General features: G+C 41.2%; 1 protein-coding gene across 1 annotated transcript; it reads left to right on the plus strand.

The window, feature by feature from the left end:
• On the plus strand, positions 1-23,227 carry LOC311136366 (melanopsin-B-like; the record flags this gene model as incomplete). Its single annotated transcript, XM_084170471.1, has 9 exons — positions 1-137; positions 12,474-12,607; positions 13,454-13,657; positions 14,037-14,208; positions 15,542-15,703; positions 17,829-17,936; positions 18,395-18,569; positions 22,340-22,471; positions 22,874-23,227. The coding sequence occupies 9 exons, from the start codon at positions 1-3 to the stop codon at positions 23,225-23,227; spliced, it is 1,578 nt and encodes a 525-aa protein (XP_084026597.1).
• Positions 23,228-25,877: the final 2,650 nt, after the last annotated feature.

Below are 25,877 nucleotides of genomic sequence, written 5' to 3' on the forward strand. Positions count from 1 at the left end.
ATGGACAACATGGACCGAGGTTTCTTCCGGAAGGTGGACGTGCCAGACCACGCTCATTACATCGTAGCCTGCTTTGTTGTGGTGATCGGAGCGGTGGGGGTCGGTGGGAACGCCCTGGTGATGTACGCCTTCTTCAGGTAGGCCACAGTACCTGAGGGAAGTTTACCTGTTGGAGAAGAGAGGAAAGTGTTTCTAGCTTGGGTACAAGTCTGTTTATGCTCTCTTGCAGATCTGCACCCAGGCTGATGTGTTTCAGTTTTTTCCCCTCAAAACCAGTTTTTTTTTTATTCAACAAAGTAATTTCTAAGTGTTTGCAGAAGAGATTTGTCCATGCAGGGTATTTGGATTTTTGAAGAACAGGCATGCCTCACATTTCAACTACATCTTCTATTTCCCGGATTTTCACACCCTTTGGTTTCAGCTCTGTGATTTGTCCTCATCTGCCTGCTCATTACAGAATCCTATCCTTTCAAATTCCTAAAAACTGTTTGTGTTCAGGTCTTCGGTAATGGTGTAGTCACTATTCATAAATCATTGTCCCTGGTTCATCATTGGCCAGCTGAGAGAAAGTGAACCTCAAAGGTTGCAGCAGGATGACGTGTTTGATTGAACAATGAAGAGTGGTGTGATCTTGAGCGTCATGTGTTTTGACATGGTACTGTTCTGACACTAAGACTTATTTTCGACGGTGCTCGAAGCGACAGAGTGAGGCTTGCTAATGCTGCGTGACAGACGGAAGTCATGCATTGTCCGGCTGGCTGGCCTGGCGTGGTGGTGACACACCACTGATTTACTTTTAGTTCACATTGAACAACAAACTGGAGCTCTCAGATATAGAACTAATGAATGGCATGCCAAACATACAGCTGTCTATTTTACATGTAATTCACCAAAATAAAAATAAACAAATAATAGGAGTTATGTGGCTGGGTGTTTCAACTATTGAGTTCTCGAGGACCACCGTGTATTTTGGTTCTTATCCCTACTCTCAAATCATGAAGTGTTTCATAGTTGGAGAGAAGACATTCCTCTAGACACTGTGACCCTTCATAGACCCCGTTCATGGAAGGCATTAGAGAAATCTACTATACATATTGTACCATTCAGTCAAAGTAGCAAAGGTGCAGGAAGATTAGAGACCACAGTGAAGAAGAAAGTCTCTGCTAATTTCAGTAATTTCATGTTCTTAACTTTCGGTCATAGCAAACCTTTGACAGAGCTGACGTAGTAGCTAGGTCTACTACTGCTTTGACCGAAAACAATGCACATTAAATTACTGATCTAAGAGCACAGAGACATTTTCTCTTCCACTAAGGCATGACATACCTATGATAGTTGATTTGATTTGGATTTGTTTAGGTATTGTCATATGCACAGGCTACCTACTTATTTGAATGCTTGAAAATGTGTGATCCAATTCATTTTGTTCACAGTTCTACAGCGATATCCCATTCTAACATGTGTTTAATTTCTACCTGAGCAAAGAGCTTTGATTTTTATTTTATTTAGGATCCCCATTAGCCCCATTGGCGACATCTAGTCTTACTGGGGTCCGACACATAACGAAAAAATACTTTACATGTTAATATTTTTAAATGTATGTAAATTGTAGACATTCCAAACTTGAACTGTATACAGTGCTTATGTAAATAAGGTATTTTTTTGTTTTAATACATTTTCAAAAATGTCTAAAAACTTGTTTTTGCTTTGTCATTATGGGGTATTGTGTGCAGATTGATGAGGAAAACATTTAATTTGATCCATTTTAGAAAAAAGGCTGTAACGTAACAAAATGTTGAAAAGGTCAAGGGGTCTGAATACTTTCCGAATGCACTGTATATATATTTAACAAATTACGTCAACGGATTATAGAGGTCCTGGGCTGGTGTGGTTATACGTGGTCTGCGGTTCTGAGGCTGGTTGGATGTACTGCCAAATTCTCTAAAACGACGTTGGAGGCAGTTTATGGTAGAGAAATGAACATTATGCTCTCTGGCAACAGCTCTAGTGGACATTCCTGCAGTCAGCATGCCAATTGCACGCTCCCTCAAAACTTTAGACATCTGTGGAATTGTGACAAAATTGCACGTCCAGAGGCAGCAAAGCATCCCCAAACCATCACACCACCACCACCATGCTTGACCTTTGGTATGATGTTCTTACTGTGGAATGAAGTGTTTGGTTTTCGCCAGGCATAATGGGACCCATCTCGTCCAAAAAGTTGACTCAAGTTTGCCAAAAAGCACCTGGATGATCATCAAGACTCTTGGAAGAACGTTCTATGGACAGATGATTCAAAAGTATAACTTTTTGGACGACATGGTTCTAGTAATGTCTGGCGAAAACCAAACTGCATTCCACAGTAAGAACATCATACCAAAGGTCAAGCATGGTGGTGGTGGTGTGATGGTTTGGGGATGCTTTGCTGCCTCAGGACCTGGACGACTTGCCTTAATAGAAGGAACCATGAATTCTGCTCTGTATCAGAGAATTCTACAGGAGAATGTCAGACCATCCGTCTGTGAGCTGAAGCTGAAGCGCAGCTGGGTCATGCAGCAAGACAATGATCCAAAACACACAATCAAGTCTACATGAAAATTGCTAAAAAGCATCAAATTGGAAGTTTTGGAATGGCCTAGTCAAAGTCCAGACCTAATCCCAATTGAGATGTTGTGGCAGGACTTGAAACGAGCAGTTCATGCTTGAAAACCCACACGTAAAGCAGTTCTGCATGGAAGAGTGGACCAAAATTCCTCCACAGCGACGTGAGAGACTGATCAACAACTACAGGAAGTATTTGGTTGGAGTCATTGCAGCTAAAGGTTGCACAACCAGTTATTGAGTGTAAGGGGCAATTACTTTTTCACACAGGGGAATTGGGTGTTGCATAACTTTGTTTATGAAATAAATGAAATAAATATGTAATTGTTGTGTTATTTGTTCACTTATGTTCCCTTTATCTAATATTAGGTTTTGGTTGAAGATCTGATTGTCACGTTCGTTGAGTACAGGATTGGACCAAGGTGCAGCGTGGTATGCATACATGTTCGTTTATTAAATAAACACTGAACAAAACAACAAGAGCAACGTAACGTGAAGTTCTAAAGGCTAACATCAAACAAGCCAAACACACAGAAACAAGATCCCACAACATAGGTAGGCAACATGGCTGCCTAAGTATGATCCCCAATCAGAGACAACGATCGACAGCTGCCTCTGATTGGGAACCACACCCGGCCAAAATAGATCTACAATATCTAGAATCTTACACATAGAAATTCACACCCTGACCAAACCAACTAAAGAAAACCAGGCTCTCAATGCCATTGCGTGACACTGATAACATTCAGTATCACAAATATGCAAAAGTAGAGAAAATTAGAAAGGGGGCAAATACTTTTTCATAGCACTGTATATACACACTGAGTATACAAAACATTAAGAACACCTGCTCTTTCCATGACATAGACTGACCAGGTGAATCCAGGTGAAAGCTATGATCCCTTATTGATGCCACTTGTTAAATCCACTTCAATCAGTGTAGATGAAGGGGAGGAGAAGTTAAAGAAGGATTTTTAAGCCTTGGACATGGAACGCTTTTGACACCTTGTAGAGCCCATGCCCAAACGAATTGAGGCTGGTCTGAGGGAAGAAGAGGGGGGTGCAACTCAATATTAGGAAGGCGTTCCTAATGTTTGGTATATTCAATGTATATAAAACATTAAGAATACCTGCTCTTTCCATTCACATTTCCAGGTGAATCCAGGTGAAAGCTATAATCCGTTATTGACGTCACTTGTTAAATCCACTTCAATCAGTGTAGATGAAGGGGAGGAGACAGGTTAATGAAGGATTTTTAACCCTTGAGGCAATTGAGACATGGATTGTGTATGTGTGCCATTCAGACAGTGAATGGGCAAGACAAAAGTTTTAAGTGCCTTGTGTGTGTGTGTGTGTGTGTGTGTGTGTGTGTGTGTGTGTGTGTGTGTGTGTGTGTGTGTGTGTGTGTGTGCGCGCGTCCATCTATCAGTTATACATACACGTCAGTACATACACATACAAAGTAGGCCACATAGGGGAGAGGTGTTGTGCCGTGAGGTCTTGCTTTATTTGTTTTCTGAATCCAGGTTTGCTGTTCCCTTGCGCTATATGAGATGGAAGAGCTCACTAGGCTGTACATAGCTACAGTTTAGGTCATCTGGTAGGAGCGTGTCTGACGCCGAGCTAGGGGCTTTATTCTGCTAGCTGTCAGAGTGGCTGACTCCACACGGCAGTAGCGCCAGCTGTGGAGACGGCAGAAGAGACTGCCAGGTTCCCTGGGTGTGCTGCTGACATGCTTTGTGCATTAAGAAGATCCTTGACTAATGCTGCGACACAGTACTCCCCTGCAACCATTCAATCTCTGCTGGAGTCACACTTTTTACCATTCACCTCCCCCACACATTGTATAGAAACACAATCCACATACACTGTGTTATAACTACACTATAGAAACACACTGTGGTATAACTATACTATAGAAATACACTGTGGTATAACTATACTATAGAAACACACTGTGGTATAACTATACTATAGAAACACACTGTGGTATAACTATACTATAGAAACACACTGTGGTATAACTACACTATAGAAACACACTGTGGTATAACTATACTATAGAAACACACTGTGGTATAACTACACTATACAAACACACTGTGGTATAACTATACTATAGAAACACACTGTGGTATAACTATACTATAGAAACACACTGTGGTATAACTATACTATAGAAACACACTGTGGTATAACTATACTATAGAAACACACTGTGGTATAACTATACTATAGAAACACACTGTGGTATAACTATACTATAGAAACACACTGTGGTATAACTATACTATAGAAACACACTGTGGTATAACTATACTATAGAAACACACTGTGGTATAACTATACTATAGAAACACACTGTGGTATAACTATACTATAGAAACACACTGTGGTATAACTATACTATAGAAACACACTGTGGTATAACTACACTATAGAAACACACTGTGGTATAACTATACTATAGAAACACACTGTGGTATAACTACACTATAGAAACACACTGTGGTATAACTATACTATAGAAACACACTGTGGTATAACTACACTATAGAAACACACTGTGGTATAACTATACTATAGAAACACACTGTGGTATAACTACACTATAGAAACACACTGTGGTATAACTATACTATAGAAACACACGGTGGTATAACTATACTATAGAAACACACTGTGGTATAACTACACTATAGAAACACACTGTGGTATAACTATACTATAGAAACACACTGTGGTATAACTATACTATAGAAACACACGGTGGTATAACTATACTATAGAAACACACTGTGGTATAACTATACTATAGAAACACACTGTGGTATAACTACACTATAGAAACACACTGTGGTATAACTATACTATAGAAACACACTGTGGTATAACTATACTATAGAAACACACGGTGGTATAACTATACTATAGAAACACACTGTGGTATAACTACACTATAGAAACACACTGTGGTATAACTATACTATAGAAACACACTGTGGTATAACTACACTATAGAAACACACTGTGGTATAACTATACTATAGAAACACACTGTGGTATAACTACACTATAGAAACACACTGTGGTATAACTATACTATAGAAACACACTGTGGTATAACTATACTATAGAAACACACTGTGGTATAACTACACTATAGAAACACACTGTGGTATAACTATACTATAGAAACACACTGTGGTATAACTATACTATAGAAACACACTGTGGTATAACTACACTATAGAAACACACTGTGGTATAACTATACTATAGAAACACACTGTGGTATAACTATACTATAGAAACACACTGTGGTATAACTATACTATAGAAACACACTGTGGTATAACTACACTATAGAAACACACTGTGGTATAACTATACTATAGAAACACACTGTGGTATAACTATACTATAGAAACACACTGTGGTATAACTACACTATAGAAACACACTGTGGTATAACTATACTATAGAAACACACTGTGGTATAACTATACTATAGAAACACACAGTGGTATAACTATACTATAGAAACACACTGTGGTATAACTATACTATAGAAACACACGGTGGTATAACTACACTATAGAAACACACTGTGGTATAACTATACTATAGAAACACACTGTGGTATAACTATACTATAGAAACACACTGTGGTATAACTACACTATAGAAACACACTGTGGTATAACTATACTATAGAAACACACTGTGGTATAACTACACTATAGAAACACACTGTGGTATAACTATACTATAGAAACACACTGTGGTATAACTATACTATAGAAACACACGGTGGTATAACTATACTATAGAAACACACTGTGGTATAACTATACTATAGAAACACACGGTGGTATAACTACACTATAGAAACACACTGTGGTATAACTATACTATAGAAACACACTGTGGTATAACTATACTATAGAAACACACTGTGGTATAACTACACTATAGAAACACACTGTGGTATAACTATACTATAGAAACACACTGTGGTATAACTATACTATAGAAACACACTGTGGTATAACTATACTATAGAAACACACTGTGGTATAACTATACTATAGAAACACACTGTGGTATAACTATACTATAGAAACACACTGTGGTATAACTACACTATAGAAACACACTGTGGTATAACTACACTATAGAAACACACTGTGGTATAACTATACTATAGAAACACACGGTGGTATAACTATACTATAGAAACACACTGTGGTATAACTATACTATAAAAACACACTGTGGTATAACTATACTATAGAAACACACTGTGGTATAACTATACTATAGAAACACACTGTGGTATAACTACACTATAGAAACACACTGTGGTATAACTATACTATAGAAACACACTGTGGTATAACTATACTATAGAAACACACTGTGGTATAACTACACTATAGAAACACACTGTGGTATAACTATACTATAGAAACACACTGTGGTATAACTATACTATAGAAACACACTGTGGTATAACTATACTATAGAAACACACGGTGGTATAACTATACTATAGAAACACACTGTGGTATAACTATACTATAGAAACACACTGTGGTATAACTATACTATAGAAACACACTGTGGTATAACTATACTATAGAAACACACTGTGGTATAACTACACTATAGAAACACACTGTGGTATAACTACACTATAGAAACACACTGTGGTATAACTATACTATAGAAACACACTGTGGTATAACTATACTATAGAAACACACTGTGGTATAACTACACTATAGAAACACACTGTGGTATAACTATACTATAGAAACACACGGTGGTATAACTATACTATAGAAACACACTGTGGTATAACTACACTATAGAAACACACTGTGGTATAACTATACTATAGAAACACACTGTGGTATAACTACACTATAGAAACACACTGTGGTATAACTATACTATAGAAACACACTGTGGTATAACTATACTATAGAAACACACGGTGGTATAACTATACTATAGAAACACACTGTGGTATAACTACACTATAGAAACACACTGTGGTATAACTATACTATAGAAACACACTGTGGTATAACTACACTATAGAAACACACTGTGGTATAACTATACTATAGAAACACACTGTGGTATAACTATACTATAGAAACACACTGTGGTATAACTATACTATAGAAACACACTGTGGTATAACTACACTATAGAAACACACTGTGGTATAACTATACTATAGAAACACACTGTGGTATAACTATACTATAGAAACACACTGTGGTATAACTATACTATAGAAACACACTGTGGTATAACTATACTATAGAAACACACTGTGGTATAACTACACTATAGAAACACACTGTGGTATAACTATACTATAGAAACACACTGTGGTATAACTATACTATAGAAACACACTGTGGTATAACTATACTATAGAAACACACTGTGGTATAACTATACTATAGAAACACACTGTGGTATAACTACACTATAGAAACACACTGTGGTATAACTACACTATAGAAACACACTGTGGTATAACTATACTATAGAAACACACTGTGGTATAACTACACTATAGAAACACACTGTGGTATAACTATACTATAGAAACACACTGTGGTATAACTATACTATAGAAACACACTGTGGTATAACTACACTATAGAAACACACTGTGGTATAACTATACTATAGAAACACACTGTGGTATAACTACACTATAGAAACACACTGTGGTATAACTACACTATAGAAACACACTGTGGTATAACTATACTATAGAAACACACTGTGGTATAACTATACTATAGAAACACACTGTGGTATAACTATACTATAGAAACACACTGTGGTATAACTACACTATAGAAACACACTGTGGTATAACTACACTATAGAAACACACTGTGGTATAACTATACTATAGAAACACACTGTGGTATAACTACACTATAGAAACACACTGTGGTATAACTACACTATAGAAACACACTGTGGTATAACTATACTATAGAAACACACTGTGGTATAACTACACTATAGAAACACACTGTGGTATAACTATACTATAGAAACACACTGTGGTATAACTACACTATAGAAACACACTGTGGTATAACTACACTATAGAAACACACTGTGGTATAACTATACTATAGAAACACACTGTGGTATAACTATACTATAGAAACACACTGTTGTATAACTATACTATAGAAACACACTGTGGTATAACTACACTATAGAAACACACTGTGGTATAACTATACTATAGAAACACACTGTGGTATAACTACACTATAGAAACACACTGTGGTATAACTATACTATAGAAACACACTGTGGTATAACTATACTATAGAAACACACTGTGGTATAACTATACTATAGAAACACACTGTGGTATAACTACACTATAGAAACACACTGTGGTATAACTATACTATAGAAACACACTGTGGTATAACTATACTATAGAAACACACTGTGGTATAACTATACTATAGAAACACACTGTGGTATAACTACACTATAGAAACACACTGTGGTATAACTATACTATAGAAACACACTGTGGTATAACTATACTATAGAAACACACTGTGGTATAACTATACTATAGAAACACACTGTGGTATAACTATACTATAGAAACACAAGGATGTTTTTTAAACCTAAAAGCAATGGTGGTGATTTAAATGATATCACCTTACACCTGTTTTAGTAATTTTTGTTTTATGATAATATTATCTAATCATCATGATAAAAGTAATAAAATGCTTCAGTACAAGTGCCATCATTACATAACAAATTCCAAACTCAGTGAATTTTGAGCTTAATTAACTTGGACCATATGCTACCCTGTGATGATGTGTGTGTATGTGCAAAGGCAATTATTTACATTTCACATCAAAGGGGAAAGCGAGGGAGGCATCAGCTTTTTAATGCTCACTGACACAGATTTGTCCAGTGTGCAGGAAGAATTGCACACGTTATGTATGACAGCCATCAAAGACAACTGTCTGTGGACAGTGTGTGTAACTCCATATACAGTACTGTATGTTTCTTTTCAATTTACACATTTAAAAGGCCTCCGTGTTTAAAGGGATACTTCGGGATATTAGCATGCTAGTAGATACCCATAGACTTCCAGTCATTGCACTAACACTAGTTAGCATTGGCTCGCGAAACTACATTTAACTTTCTTCATACTGGACACAGAAACATACAATTGTTATCCACAAGTTCATCGGACTGGGGAAAATCCCAAAGTATCCTTTTAAGAATGCGTTTTTGTCATTTCAAAGGGCCGTGAGGTCCTAATCATATGATGTACAGTACCAGTCAAAAGTTTGGACACACCTACTCATTCAAGGGTTTTTCTTTATTTTTACTATTTTCTACATTATAGAATAATAGAATAGAATAATAGTGAAGACATCAAAACTATGAAATAACACAGAATCATGTAGTAACAAAAAAGGTGTTAAAGAAATCAAAATATATTTTATATTTTAGATACTTCAAAGTAGCCACCCTTTGTCTTGATGACAGCTTTGCACACTCTTGGCATTCTCTCAACAAGCTTCACCTGGAACGATTTTCCAACAGTCTTGAAGGAGTTCCCACTTGTTGGCTGCTTTTCCTTCACTCTGCGGTCCAACTCATCCCAAACCATCTCAATTGGGTTGAGGTTGGGTGATTGTGGAGGCCAGGTCATCTGATGCAGCACTCCATCACTCTCCTTCTTGGTCAAATAGCCCTTAGACAGCCTGGAGGTGTGTTGGGTCATTGTCCGGTTGAAAAACAAATGATAGTCCCACTAAGCCCAAACCAGATGGGATGGCGTATCGCTGCAGAATGCTGTGGTAGCCATGCTGGTTAAGTGTGCCTTGAATTCTAAATAAATCACCGACAGTGTCACCAGCAAGCACCCCCACACCATAACACCTCCTCCTCCATGCTTCACGGTGGGAACCGCACATGCGGAGATCATGCGTTCACCTACTCTGCGTCTCACAAAGACACAGTGGTTGGAACCAGAAATCTCAAATTTGGACTCATCAGACCAAAGGACAGATTTCCACCGGTCTAATGTCCTTTGCTCGTGTTTCTTGGCCCAAGCAAGTCTTTTCTTCTTATTGGTGTCCTTTAGTAGTGGTTTCTTTGCAGCAATTCGACCATGAAGGCCTGATTCATGCAGTCTCCTCTGAACAGTTGATGTTGAGATGTGTCTGTTACTTGAACTCTGTGTAGCATTTATTTGGGCAGCAATCTGAGGTGCAGTTATCTCTAATGAACTTATCCTCTGCAGCAGAGGTAACTCTGGGTCTTCCTTTCCTGTGGCGGAAAACCAGTTTCATCGCAAAAGCTTGATGGTTTTTGTGACTGCACTTGAAGAAATGTTCAAAGTTCTTGAAATGTTCCGCATTCACTAACCTTCGTGTCTTAAAGTAATGATGGACTGTTGTTTCTCTTTGCTTATTTGAGCTGTTCTGTTCAGAATATGGATCTTTAGGGTTATAATAATATGCCATTTAGCAGACGCTTTTATCCAAAGCGACTTACAGTCACGCGTGCATACATTTTTGTGTATGGGTGGTCCCGGGGATCGAACCCACTACCTTGGCGTTTCAAGCGCCGTGCTCTACCAGCTGAGCTACAAGGTAGGGGTATACCACCCCTACCTTGTCACAACACAACTGATTGGCTCAAGTGCATTAAGAAGAGCATCTATTACCTTCATTACCACCCTCTCCTCCTTGTACTCCTCATCCTCTCTATTAGTAATGCGTGAGAGCCCCACAGGCCGTGGAGTCCTTTGTGTTTAGTTAAGGACCTCAGAGAGATGCCTGGAGACCATTGAAACGATTGCATCACGTCTCCTCTTTGATTTGTGCAAATCAAATTGCAGATCCACATGAGTGCATGGCAGCATAGCTTCCTCCTACTGAAGCTGGCAACAACTGCAATGCGCCGCTCTCCACTAATCCAACATGTCACTTCTCTATCTAAACGTTGTTAACATTATTTAGCACAAAACACTCAGAACAGATATCAGGCCATGTTCACAGTGGGAGGCCAGAGGGCAGAGGGCAGAGGGCACTCACTCACCCATTCACACACTCTCAAGCAAAATATGTGGATTTTTCCATGCCATTGGATATGACTTACTAACTTTGATTGACCCTCTGTATTTGTATTGGGCCGGCCTGTCTGATTTCCCCTGATGCTGTGAGCCAGTCTAGTTTCTTGGAAAACAGGAGGTATTTCTAGGTAGGGGATGACCCCTGCTGCTAGGAGGGATAATGGTGAGTGTATTGACTCTGGGCGAGGCGAGAGTGAGGGATTGGTCTGGTGAGGAGGAGACTGGGGAGGTGGCTGGTTGTCAGCAGGTGATGGCTGATCGCTGAGCATCACTTATGCTGAATTGTGTTTGTGGTAGGATTAATGGGCAACTTTAATCAAAATAACAGTCATGGATGCGTGTAATGATAATTCACCCACTCAGACTCTACATCCTGAATTAGAATGGTTGGCAGAGAGTGAGAAACATTCACTTTAAGGAATTCAGTTCACATAGGGGAGTGGGGTCGGGGAGGTAGTTAGCAAACTGAGTGTGGGGTCATGTTCCAGTGGTTGCACTTTTTGACTAACGTGAAAGTACAGCATCGCATCCTTGCCTTTTGACATTATCTTTATTTCATTACCTGGATAGAAGCTATTCTGTTATAATGCTAAAGCTTTAGTGATAAAGATACATGTAAATTCTTAAATGAGTAGTAAGCTAATGACAATGAATAGATTTTTTGAAATCATAAAGACTGTATATTTGTTCTGTATTTCAGTAACAAGAAGCTCCGGACTCCTCCCAACTATTTCATCATGAATCTGGCAGTGAGTGACTTCCTCATGGCCATCACACAGTCCCCTATCTTCTTTGTCAACTGTCTCTACAAGGAGTGGGTTTTTGGAGAAACAGGTACTTTTACCTTCATCCCATAAGTTTGGTAAAATACCCACATCAGATCAGTTGTCTTAATGGAAAGCTTCAGCTACTTTGGTCATTTGAGCTTAATTACGCTGTCCATACTGAACAAAAAATACTAATCAAATTAATTATGTGGAAATTCCATCTATCTGCATCACTAATTTTTAGGGGTGTAACGATTCGTTTTAACAACGATTCGATTTGTATCACGATTCGTGGTTGTCGATACGATTCAAGGACGATATTGGTTCATTTAGAACGATACGATCCGAAACGATTCAGTGACTTGAAATCGATTCAGTAACCTTTTAGCCAAAAATTCAACCAGTGTGACTGAAATAAATACCTGGATACTGGACAGTGCAGGTGAAGTTTCCTAGATTCCTGTTTCTTGTAAGGACCGCAATGGTGGCTTGATAATTTCTCGCTCGTCGGCTTCTCCTCTGTCGTCCGCCATGCTATGTTTTGTTGTCTTTGCGCCTTTGCGCTGCTGCTGGCGCGGGGCGATGACGTCACGGATAGGCAGACTGAATCGAGTAATGTTTAAAGCCTTTATCATTAAAAGTGCTAAGAAAAAACGTCCATATAAAGTCTGACGTGCTTAAATCCAATGGGTTATTTCCTAGTATCGATACAATCGATTTATTACATTTTAAAACGATGTTAGATTGATATATGTTGTCCAAAAGGCCAACTCGCCGAGCACAGATCGATGTAGTTGGATCATAGGAATATAAATCGATACATCGATGTAGTAGATGGATCGTTACACCCCTACTAATCTTCTATCCTCTGAGATTACTCAGATTGTAAGATCTCTAAATGATTTATGTTCAGGCTGTAAGATGTACGCCTTCTGTGGGGCTTTATTTGGGATCACCTCCATGATCAACCTGCTGGCTATCTCCATTGACCGCTACATCGTCATCACCAAGCCCCTACAGGCCCTCCACTGGACCTCTAAACGCCGCACCTCCGTCGTCATCGTCATTGTCTGGCTCTATTCGCTGGCCTGGAGTCTGGCGCCTCTCCTGGGCTGGAGTGAGTTCCCTCCACTTACGCCATCCTTTTGGGTGCCAGTTTTCTGACTGTTTCTGCTGTCTTGCCAACTTCTTAGGGAATTGTCATGCCATGTTTTGCTAGACAATGACACTAATGGAGTTGGCAAGAGCCCAAACAGATCTGGGACCAGACTACCATCCTTTTATCTTATCTCTACAACTCTCTCACTTTCCTATCACTCTTCCTCTTCTCTCTACAGGTGTACTGATACAATAATCTCCTCTCTCTTTCTCAAACACTTGATCCCCAACCCTTACCCTGACTGTAACCTTAATCCCAACCCTAACCCTTACCCCAACCGTGACCTGAACCTTAACCCTAACCCCAACACTAATCCTAACCCATTGTCCCTCTCCAGGTTCCTATATCCCTGAGGGCCTGATGACCTCCTGTACGTGGGATTATGTGACCTCCACACCAGCCAATAGGAGCTACACTCTGATGCTATGCGTCTTTGTGTTCTTCATCCCACTTGGCATCATCTCCTACTGCTACCTCTGCATGTTCCTGGCCATACGCACCGCCAGTAGGTAAGCTGATACATTCACACAACCATGCCCCTGTGCAGTGGTGGAAAAAGTACTCAGTTATCATACTTGAGTAAAAATAAAGATATCTTAATAGAAAATGACTCAAGTAAAAGTTAAAGTCACCCAGTAAAATACTACTTGAGTAAAAGTCTAAAAGTATTTGGTTTTAAATACACTTAAGTATCAAAAGTAAATGTAATTGCTAAAATGTTCTTAAGTATAAAAAGTAAAATTATGAATAATTTAAAATCCCTTATATTAAGCTAACCAGACAACACAATTTTCTTGTTTTATAAATGTACGGATAGCCAGGGGCACACTCCAACACTCAGACATCATTTGCAAATGAAGCGTTTGTGTTTAGTGAGTCCGCCAGATCAGAGGCAGTAGGGATGACAAGGGTTGTTCTCTTGATAAGTGTGTGAATTGGACCATTTTCTGTCCTGCTAAGCATTCAAAATGTAATGAGTACCACCTGGTCGTGCTGCTGCTCCAGTTTAAACTGTTCTGCCTGCGGCTAGGGAACCCTGACCTGTTCACCGGATGTGCTACCTTGTCCCGGACCTGCTGTTTTCAACTCTCTCTCTCTCTACCACACCTGCTGTCTCGACCTCTGAATGCTCGGCTATGAAAAGCCAACTGACATTTACTCCTGAGGTACTGACCTGTTGCACCCTCTACAACCACTGATTATTATTTGACCCTGCTGGTCATCTATGAACGTTTGAACATCTTGAAGAACAATCTGGCCTTAATGGCCATGTACTCTTATAATCTCCAACCGGCACAGCCAGGAAAAGACTGGCCACCCCTCAGAGCCTGGTTCCTCTCTAGGTTTCTTCCTAGGTTCCTGCCTTTCTAGGGAGTTTTTCCTAGCCACCGTGCTCCTACATCTGCATTGCTTGCTGTCTGGGGTTTTAGGCTGGGTTTCTGTATAGCACTTTGTGACATCTGCTGATGTAAAAAGGGCTTTATAAATAAATTTGATTGATTGATTGATTTTGGGTGTCAGGGAAAATGTATGGAGTAAAAAGTACATTATTTATTTTCTTTAGGAATGTAGTGAAGTAAAAGTAAAGGTTGTCAAAAATATAAATAGTAACGTAAAGTTACTTAAGTAGTACTTTAAAGTATTTTTACTTAAGTACTTTACACCACTGCCCCTGTGCACATACATACTTATACATATACTATGTATATATGCGCTCGCGCACACACACACTCATATGCACGCATGCACACACACACAATCAAACACACATCCAGATGATGGGGCCCTCTGTTTGTCTGTCTTCCTCTGACATCTCCTTCATCCACTCTCCGATGCCCACAGAGACATGGAGAAGCTGGGCAGTCAGGTGAGGAAGTCCACCCTCATCCAACAGCAGTCCATCAAGACAGAGTGGAAGCTGGCCAAGATCGCCTTTGTGGTCATCATCGTCTACGTGATGTCCTGGTCTCCCTACGCCTGCGTCACCCTCATCGCCTGGGCTGGGTAACTATGGAGTTTTGAATGGGGTTCAGGTTCCATATTCATAAAGCGTCTCAGTAGGAGTGCTGATCTAGGATACGTTTAGCCTCTTTCTAGATAATTATGAATAAGATGACATGGACATGGGGGATCTGATCCTTGATCAGCACTCGTACTCTGAAAAGCTTTATGAATTACGGGCCACGATCTACACTACATGGCCAAAAGTATGTTCACACCTGCACGTCGAACATCTCATTCCAAATTCATGGGCATTAATATGGAGTTGGTCCCCCCTTTACTGCTATAACAGCCTCCACTCTTCTGGGAAGGCTTTCCACTAGATGTTGTAACAGTGCTGCGGGGACTTGCTTCCATTCAGCAACAAGAGCATTGGTGAGATCGAGTACTGATATTGGGCTATTAGGCCTGGCTCGCAGTCGGCGTTCCAATTCATCCCAAAGGTGTTCGATGGGGCTCTGTGCAGGCCAGTCAAGTTCTTCCACACCAATCTCTAAAAACAATTTCTGTATGGACCTCGCGTTTTGCACAGGGGCATTGTTATGCTGAAACAGGAAAGGGCCTTCCTCAAACTGTTGCCACAATGTTGGAAGCACAGAATCGTCTAGAATGTCATTGTATGCTGTAGCATTAAGATTTCCCTTCACTGGAACTAAGTGGCCTAGCCCGATCCATGAAAAACAGCCCCAGACCATTATTCCTCCTCCACCAAACTTTACAGTTGGCACTATGCATTCGGGCAGGTAGCGTTCTCCTGGCATCCGCCAAACTCAGATTTGTCCGTCGGACTGCCAGATGGTGAAGCATGATTCATCACTCCAGAGAACGCATTTCCACTGCTCCAGAGTCCAATGGCGGCGAGCTTTACACCACTCCAGCCGAAACTTGGTATTGTGCATGGTGACCTTAGGCTTGTGTGCGGCTGCTCGGCCATGGAAACCCATTTCATGAAGCTCCCGACGTACAGTTCTTGTGCTGACGTTGCTTCCAGAGGCAGTGTGGAACTCGGTAGTGAGTGTTGCAACAGAGGACAGATGATTTTTACGCGCTTCAGCACTCGCCGGTCCCGTTCTGTGAGCTTGTGTGGCCTACCACTTTGCGACTGAGCCATTGTTGCTCCTAGACATTTCCACTTCACAATACCAGCACTTACATTTGACAGGGACAGCTCTATCAGGGCAGAAATTTGACAAACTGTCTTGTTGAAAGTCACTGAGCTCTTTAGTAAGGCCACTCTACTGCCAGTGTTTGTCTATGGAGATTGCATGGCTGTGTGCTCGATTTTATACACCTGTTAGCAACGGGTGTGGCTGAAAAGCCGAATCCACTAATTTGAAGGGGTGTCCATATACTTTTGTGTAGTGTACTTGTTGAGTCTCTTAGGCAATGATTATAGTTAGAAGGCGCATGTGATCTGGGTATGAAAGATCAGGAGTCATGAATAGGGGTTTTATCTGACTGTGTTGATTCAGATATGAAGCTGAGAATTGTTGTTGCTGCAGAACTTTGGGGTAATGCAGAAGAATTGGTGATACATTCTCTCCGAATCGCACTCCAAATCCTCAGAGTAAGGCTGGGATTGGTTCGGAATGGCAGGCACGTCTGTCGAAGAGGTGAGAGTCTGAGACAGACGGTTTTGGGAGTTTAGAAACGCTGTCAGGGTCAGAGACTGTTTGAAACAGATGTTTTTTAGAGTTGTGTATGGGGAGCATCCTGTATGTACTGCAGCAGCTTAGGCATGCGTGTACTGTTCAGGCCTTGCTCACACCTCCAGGAGAGGGGATGTTAAGAGATGGAGTGCAGTCTGTCGGAGAGAAAGGGATTATCAAGCGAATGATTCCTCCTGCTCACTCCATCTTTGGGCCACTGCCGAGCCATACAAACAGGCTGCACCTAGGCAGGCAGTGCAAACAGACTGACCAAGGCACAGACAGGCAGGGACTGGCCAACGCATGACTGACCATCCACAGACATACTGTACACACACATACAGTTAAGACTACAATCGTATTGTTAGAGGGTGGAAGCAGAGCAGAATGGCATACTGTCAGTAAAACCTGAGGGATTCAGATTACTTTACATACCTGTGAGGCTTGTAGTGTCCTATTCATGTTATCTCTCCTATCAGCTATGGAAGTGCCCTCAGTCCCTATTCCAAGGCCGTCCCTGCTGTCATTGCCAAAGCCTCAGCCATCTATAATCCTTTCATCTATGCCATCATCCACTCTAAGTACAGGTGAGTACAGTCATTTCAATGTCTTCCTCCACTAGGGCACAACTCAAAACACCTTGGGAGAATCTCAGTTTCATACTCCTCACGTCTTTTCTCCTCTCTCCTCGCCTCCTTCTCAAAACCCATTGGAGGAGAAGGTCAGAGGGGAGGGACCTCTAGCTTTCTCATCCATTGGGTTTTGAGAAGGAGGCAAGGAGAGAGGACGCAAGGAGTACGCAGTCGAGATTCTCCCCCTAGGTATGTACTGTCCTAACCTGTCATGACCTAAGGTTTGTTTTGGAAAGTTGCCCCCAGGGCTCCTTTGGTGTGATTGGGCTTGGCCGTCCAGATGAGACTCCTTTAACAACTGACTTGTTAACTTACAACTGGCTTAGGTAATGATGACAATAAGGAGGGTTTGGTTTCTGCATGCTCCTTCACCACTCTCCTTTCCTTTCTCCTTTGTTGACTCTCCCATACAGAGACACTCTGGCAGAGAAGGTTCCCTGTCTGCACTTCCTGGCCCAGCCCCCCAGGAAGGGCTGTATCTCGGTGTCCAACAGCGAGTCCTCCTTCAGGGACCCTATGCTCAGCAGACAGTCCTCCACCTCCAAGACCAAGTTCCATAAAGTGTCCTCTGTGTCCACCGGAGACACAGTGAGTTGGTGTGGGTAGGGGTAGATAGATGCTGCACGATATAACAAGAATAGTTGTCTCACGTTGCCAGGCACACACAAAGACTGGAGTCAAGGCTACATGAAAATAAATGTTCAAACGCAGCAATGCACTGCTTTGTTGTACTACAATCCATTATGTTGTATGTATGTTTCTGAGAAAATTCATAAATATGTTGCCCACAAAAAAGAAAAACACAGCAGTGCAGTACAGTTTACTGAACATGTAATCTGGACAAAACCATCACGTGTGTGAGGTCTTTTAACTATGTCACTATGTAAACGGCAAGGTGGCTGGCCCTTGAGGAAGGCACTTCACCCTAATTTTCTCCAGGGGAGCTGTACTACTATGGCTGACCCTGTAAAACAACACATTTCACTGCACCTATCTGGTGTATGTGACAATATCTATATATATATATATATATATATATATATAGATGTTTATATGTTTTACTGTCACATACACCAGATAGCTGCAGTGAAATGTGTTGTTTTACAGGATTCGCCTATATATACAGTGGGGAGAACAAGTATTTGATACACTGCCGATTTTGCAGGTTTTCCTACTTACAAAGCATGTAGAGGTCTGTAATTTTTTATCATAGGTACACTTCAACTGCGAGAGACGGAATCTAAAACAAAAATCTAGAAAATCACATTGTATGATTTTTAAGTAATTAATTTGCATTTTATTGCATGACATAAGAATTTGATACATCAGAAAAGCAGAACTTAATATTTGGTACAGAAACCTTTGTTTGCAATTACAGAGATCATACGTTTCCTGTAGGTCTTGACCAGGTTTGCACACACTGCAGCAGGGATTTTGGCCCACTCCTCCATACAGACCTTCTCCAGATCCTTCAGGTTTCGGGGCTGTCGCTGGGCAATACGGACTTTCAGCTCCCTCCAAAGATTTTCTATTAGGTTCAGGTCTGGAGACTGGCTAGGCCACTCCAGGACCTTGAGATGCTTCTTACGGAGCCACTTCTTAGTTGCCCTGGCTGTGAGTTTCGGGTCGTTGTCATGCTGGAAGACCCAGCCACGACCCATCTTCAATGCTCTTACTGAGGGAAGGAGGTTGTTGACCAAGATCTCGCGATACATGGCCCCATCCATCCTCCCCTCAATACGGTGCAGTCGTCCTGTCCCCTTTGCAGAAAAGCATCCCCAAAGAATGATGTTCCCACCTCCATGCTTCACGGTTGGGATGGTGTTCTTGGGGTTGTACTCATCCTTCTTCTTCCTCCAAACACGGCGAGTGGAGTTTAGACCATAAAGCTCTATTTTTGTCTCATCAGACCACATGACCTTCTCCCATTCCTCCTCTGGATCATCCAGATGGTCATTGGCAAACTTCAGACGGGCCTGGACATGCGCTGGCTTGAGCAGGGGGACCTTGCGTGCGCTGCAGGATTTTAATCCATGACGGCGTAGTGTGTTACTAATGGTTTTCTTTGAGACTGTGGTCCCAGCTCTCTTCGGGTCATTGACCAGGTCCTGCCGTGTAGTTCTGGGCTGATCCCGCACCTTCCTCATGATCATTGATGCCCCACGAGGTGAGATCTTGCATGGAGCCGCAGACCGAGGGTGATTGACCGTCATCTTGAACCACTTCCATTTTCTAATAATTGCGCCAACAGTTGTTGCCTTCTCACCAAGCTGCTTGCCTATTGTCCTGTAGCCCATCCCAGCCTTGTGCAGGTCTACAATGTTATCCCTTACACAGATCTCTGGTCTTGGCCATTGTGGAGAGGTTGGAGTCTGTTTGATTGAGTGTGTGGACAGGTGTCTTTTATACAGGTAACGAGTTCAAACAGGTGCAGTTAATACAGGTAATGAGTGGAGAACAGGAGAGCTTCTTAAAGAAAAACTAACAGGTCTGTGAGAGCCGGAATTCTTACTGGTTGGTAGGTGATCAAATACTTATGTCATGCAATAAAATGCAAATTAATTACTTAAAAATCATACAATGTGATTTTCTGGATTTTTGTTTTAGATTCCGTCTCTCACAGTTGAAGTGTACCTATGATAAAAATTACAGACCTCTACATGCTTTGTAAGTAGGAAAACCTGCAAAATCGGCAGTGTATCAAATACTTGTTCTCCCCACTGTATATATATATATATATATATATATATATACATATATATACTACCAGTCAAAAGTTTGGACACACCTACTTATTCAAGGGTTTTTCTTTATTTTGTAAAAAAAAAATTACATTGTAGAATAATAGTGAAGACATCAAAACGATGAAATAACACATATGGAATCATGTAGTAAACAAAAAAGTGTTAAACAAATCTAAATATATTTTATATTTGAGATTCTTCAAATAGTCACCCTTTGTCTTGATGACAGCTTTGCACACTCTTGGCTTTCTCTCAACCAGCTTCACCTGGAATGCTTTTCCAACAGTTTTGAAGGAGTTCCCACATATGCTGAGTACTTGTTGGCTGCTTTTCCTTCACTCTGCGGCCCTACTCATCCCAAACCATCTCAATTGGGTTGAGGTCAGGGGATTGCGGAGGCCAGGTCATCTGATGCAGCACTCCATCACTCTCCTTCTTGGTAAAATAGCCCTTACACAGCCTGGCGGTGTGTTGGGTCATTGTCCTGTTGAAAAACAAATGATAGTCCCACTAAGCCCAAACCAGATGGGATGGCGTATCGCTGTAGAATGCTATGGTAGCCTTACTGGTTAAGTGTGAGAATTTTGCATTGTTTCACACCTGAAACAGCTTTTTCCTGCAATCTATAGCCATAATCATTATGTTTAATGTCAAAATTATTTATTCTTTCTGCATATCTAAGCATACCTCTTGAGCTGTCTGTATCCTCCTGACTGGTGGTTCTTTTTTTAAAGAAACTAAATATGCTTCTGTGCATCTCTGCTAAAATCTGGGTAAAAGATTGAAAGAAATGTGAGTCTTATTTAGTTGTTGCTTGCTTTTCTAAAGTCTACCAACCTTGCCACCAGGCATGCCAGCTAAGATAGTTAGACAAGCTAGCTAGTCTAACTTGATTGGTAGCCTGAAATCGCTTCTTGGTAGCTAGATATGAGGTTGGAAGATTGGGAACCTATCTGGGCTAGCTAAAGCCAACTTCATAAAATTGCTAAGTGGCTAGTAGTATTACAGAGAAAAAACAAAACAAACATTTTTATTTTTAATTTTTTAATTTTTTATAAACAGGACAAATCTGAGGGGGTACGTGCCCCCTATGGGCATAACACACAATAACTTGACTATGTGTTTACATGCTGGTTAGAGCTCAGCTGCTGAGTGAGGACAAAGACTAAAAACCTTTCTGGGGCTGAGACACAAACTGCCTGACACATCCCAGGGCTCTTTACTAACTGGCTATCACACACAGGCATCCAGCAGCACACCAATAACTTGACTATGTGTGTACATGCTAGTTAGAGCTCAGCTGCTGAGTGACCAGCGGCTATTGGTCTGATGATCTCTCTATGGGGGTTCTGTGTGTTTGGTGTGGGGTGCCCATGGGGAGAGGTCTGTAGGGGAAACAGGTGTCCCCTGTTATATAGGCATACTTTCTTGAAACGGAATGTACAGCTACATTACATATACTGACCAGTGGCTGACTTGGACATGGCTGACTTGGACCTGGCTGACTTAGCTGACTTGGACCTGGCTGACTTGGACCTGGCTGACTTAGCTGACTTGGACCTGGCTGACTTGGACCTGGCTGACTTGGACCTGTGTTGTGTGTAACTTTCACAGCAGGTGTGGAGTGACGTGGAGCTGGACCCCTTGGACCAGCAGAGCCAGTCTCTGAGAATCAGCCACTCCTCTGGAGCTCTGGGAGTGAAGGAGTGCAGACAGTCAGCCCAGCAGCAGGCAGGAAAAGGTAAGGTACGTGTTCAAGACAGGAGTGAGTGGGTGGGTAGAGCCTTGCACTGTTTCTGTGGCCAACAGTCACTTAAACACACGTCTTAGGCGCTGTAAATGCTATTCTGAAAATGATACGAACCTGTCGGGCTGACAGCAGAATTAGAAAATAAAACAACAGCTGGTGCCTGATGTACTCAGGTGCACAGGTGCTTCTAAAATGTTCAGAAAACATAATTATTTTCAACAATTTTAAACGCAATTTGCAATCATTTGCAATGGAACAGACAGAGTTCTTCAAAATGTAGTTGAGAAGTTACCATTTGAAAAACATCCAAATATTAGCTAATTAAAAATGATGACGATGGTAAAAATGTAAGTCACGCCCCATTTATTTGGTGCTCTAATAGTCTTTGTCCCCCTTAGGCTACTGTCCCCGAGAGGGGCTCACTGAGCAGCTGTGACCACGACCTGGTGTCTGAATCTATGACCAGGGAGGAGGCTGGGGAGGGGTGGCAGGAGGAGGAGGGAGCGGAGGAGGAGGAGAAGACCCAGGAGAGAGCCCCCCAGTTAGCTCAGGAGGAGGTGGAGGAGCTCCCCCCCGCCCCACCACCAGCCTCACCCCCCAGGACCCCCAGGACCCTGAACAACAAACACAGAGACTCTGAGGTTCCACACATCATCATCAGCCCCCCGTCAGAGACGATGGGAACTATAAGGGGGAGGAGCATGGAGCACAGACCCGTGAGGAGAACATGCTACTGGGCCTGCAGAGCTTAAACTGCTCCACTGAACTGCTGGAGTTGATGGAAAAGTTCCTCTCCTGAAACCCCCCTGGGGAGTCTGTCTGAAGGCTTTGGTGTATGCATAATGTGTGGATGACAATGTGGTACTGTCACAATACTGTACAATAAAAACAATAGAGAGCAAGTGAGGATTGTCATGGTCCAAGGAGGTTATACTTATGTTAAATACAATCAGCTGTAAACACAATCAGCTAATCACTACTGTTCTCCAGTCGCAACTCTCTGTGTGTGGCCAGCCAATCAGCTGGTCTTTGTGTGTAGCCAATCAGCTTCTAATGTTTTCACAACTGTCAGAGGATGTGTAATCTATTGTATGATCTTGACACACTTCTGTCCAGTGTTTGTCTTATGTATGGCCTTATGTTTTATGACAAACAAATATCTAATGACAAACAATCATTTGGTCTCCTACAGCAGGCTACTGAGTAGGTTGTCCTATACCTGCTTTAAGGTCTGAGTAGAATCTACCATCACTGCACAAGGACGTAAGGACACTGTAAAGACTGGGATGGACTTGTTTTTTAGTGATCAACCCAGAGTGTCGAAGGATCTTTCTGAAAGTGCGCATTCTAAAACCAAGAAGCACATAAGTAGATGACCAACTGATTCACCAGAAATCAATCAGCCAAAAGGTCCACTTGATTCAAACCAAATGATGCAGCCCAATCCAAATCATCTAGACTAGAGAGAGTTAGACAGGCTCAAGCACTGTTACTATACATACGGTACACTTTCCTTAGGGTGAAACTTCATGTAAAGGAGGAGTATAGAAAATGTAGTAATTTCCTATGATTTAGCCTTTGGAAACAAAATCAAATAATTATTGAAATGTTTAGAGTGTATTTTGTGCGTGACTGAACAATGTTTGATTACCACTTGTTTTTTCAGCTGTCTACTATAGGGTTTGTAAACACCATGGACTGTGGAGCATTTCTGTATTATCTGTCACAAGTACTGTATGTTCTGTTGTATGTGCACATGTATTTCCTGAAGGTACCAGATTCCTATTAAATGATGGGTTTATACTATATGTGGCTTTGAGAAGACGGGTCAGGGTTTCTATATCAAACCCTGAATAACCCTGATCGAACCTAAAGTAATATTTTGGAAGGGAACTCAATGCCAGAGTGATATTTGTTTAGGTGTCTTTACCTATGGGATATGTGTTATTTTAGATGAGGCAATATTTTTACTGCATAAACTCAAATTGCACACGTGTCTGCTTACTTGAAATTCTTTCAGGTATATGGTACACATAAGACCTACCAATTTGAGGCATGATAAAATGAAGTTATAGTAATGGAATTGCTTCACCCTTTCTCAACCAAATTCTCTTTAAACTTTTTGCTCCAGAAATTCCCGAGTACTTTACAGCTTATACAGTTATATAATTGTATGAGAGCTTCCCATCATGGACGACTTCTGCAGATCAATAATTCCAGCTTAGGCACGAAGGCATCTGAATGAGAAGCTCAACCTCGTCATGCAGCAGAATGCAAGACCCTATCTGACCTCAGTTGACTCAAATAGCTTAAGGGAGGTCCACCATACAACATGCTTTTCTCACATGTTTATTTGTGTGTGTGTGTGTGTGTGTGTGTGTGTGTGTGTGTTTACGTGTGTGTGTGTGTTTACGTGCGTGTGTGTGTTTACGTGCGTGTGTACTGTCTGTCTGTCTGTCTGTCAGAGGTGTTGAATGTGTGACATTGTGTCAAGGCTTGGTGACATGATGCTGCCTTTCCCCCTGACACAACTATTTAGTGGTAATTTCTTTATGTAGCCTGACAGGTATCTAAAGCTATATGAGATTAACATCTTGTGCAGTAATGGGTTGTGATGTTTTCAATCATTTTCAATTCCCACATTGGTTTGAGTGTTATGTTAGCTGATCTTGGAAAATGTATAAGCTTTTGTGGTGGTAGAAATGGACCATTGACTAGGTTTAAAGACAGCAGTGCTCTCTGTTATGCTTAGTTAGTTCAGTTCATTCAAGCAGGCATTCAGTGGCTTAGACCCACCTATTCCTTGAATCATGTTCGATAAACGTGAATCACTGTTGAGCAATATCGATTAAATGTCGAGTTGTGTGCTCACTGATCATTTCTCATCTTCAGGATTGAGCAGAATTATCTACACTTTTCCTGGAACAGCTGTTATGGTGCTAATGCAGCTCTACCATAGAAATGATGTAACACCTACAGTGCATTTTTTTTTCAGGTATTTCTGTATAATGTAAGTGTGCCTGTTGCTACTCTCTGTCCAGATGTTTAATGAGGGTACAGAGTGATGGTTATGAGGGTATATGGCTCTCTTTGCCAGCAAAGAAATGTACATTTGGATGTCTTCATGAGGTTGAACTATAAATCAATCCATTGCATTTTTGTGTGTGACTAATTTCTCTTTCTGAACATTTACAGTAGCTTGTGGCTGTTTTGGACCAGGACCAGGTGAGTGAACCGTCGGTCTCTCCACTGAATGTCATTGATCAGTTTAAACCAGTACATGCTGTAGAAGCAATCAGCTGAGAAATACAAAAATGCTACCCTTATCAACTGATGCCAGACACCCGTTGAAGTTAAAACATGACTTTATCAGTTAATGACCTGAATCTCAACTCATAAAAG

The sequence above is a fragment of the Coregonus lavaretus genome (assembly GCF_964263955.1).
Source record: "Coregonus lavaretus genome assembly, chromosome: 10".
Taxonomy (NCBI): Eukaryota; Metazoa; Chordata; class Actinopteri; order Salmoniformes; family Salmonidae; genus Coregonus; species Coregonus lavaretus.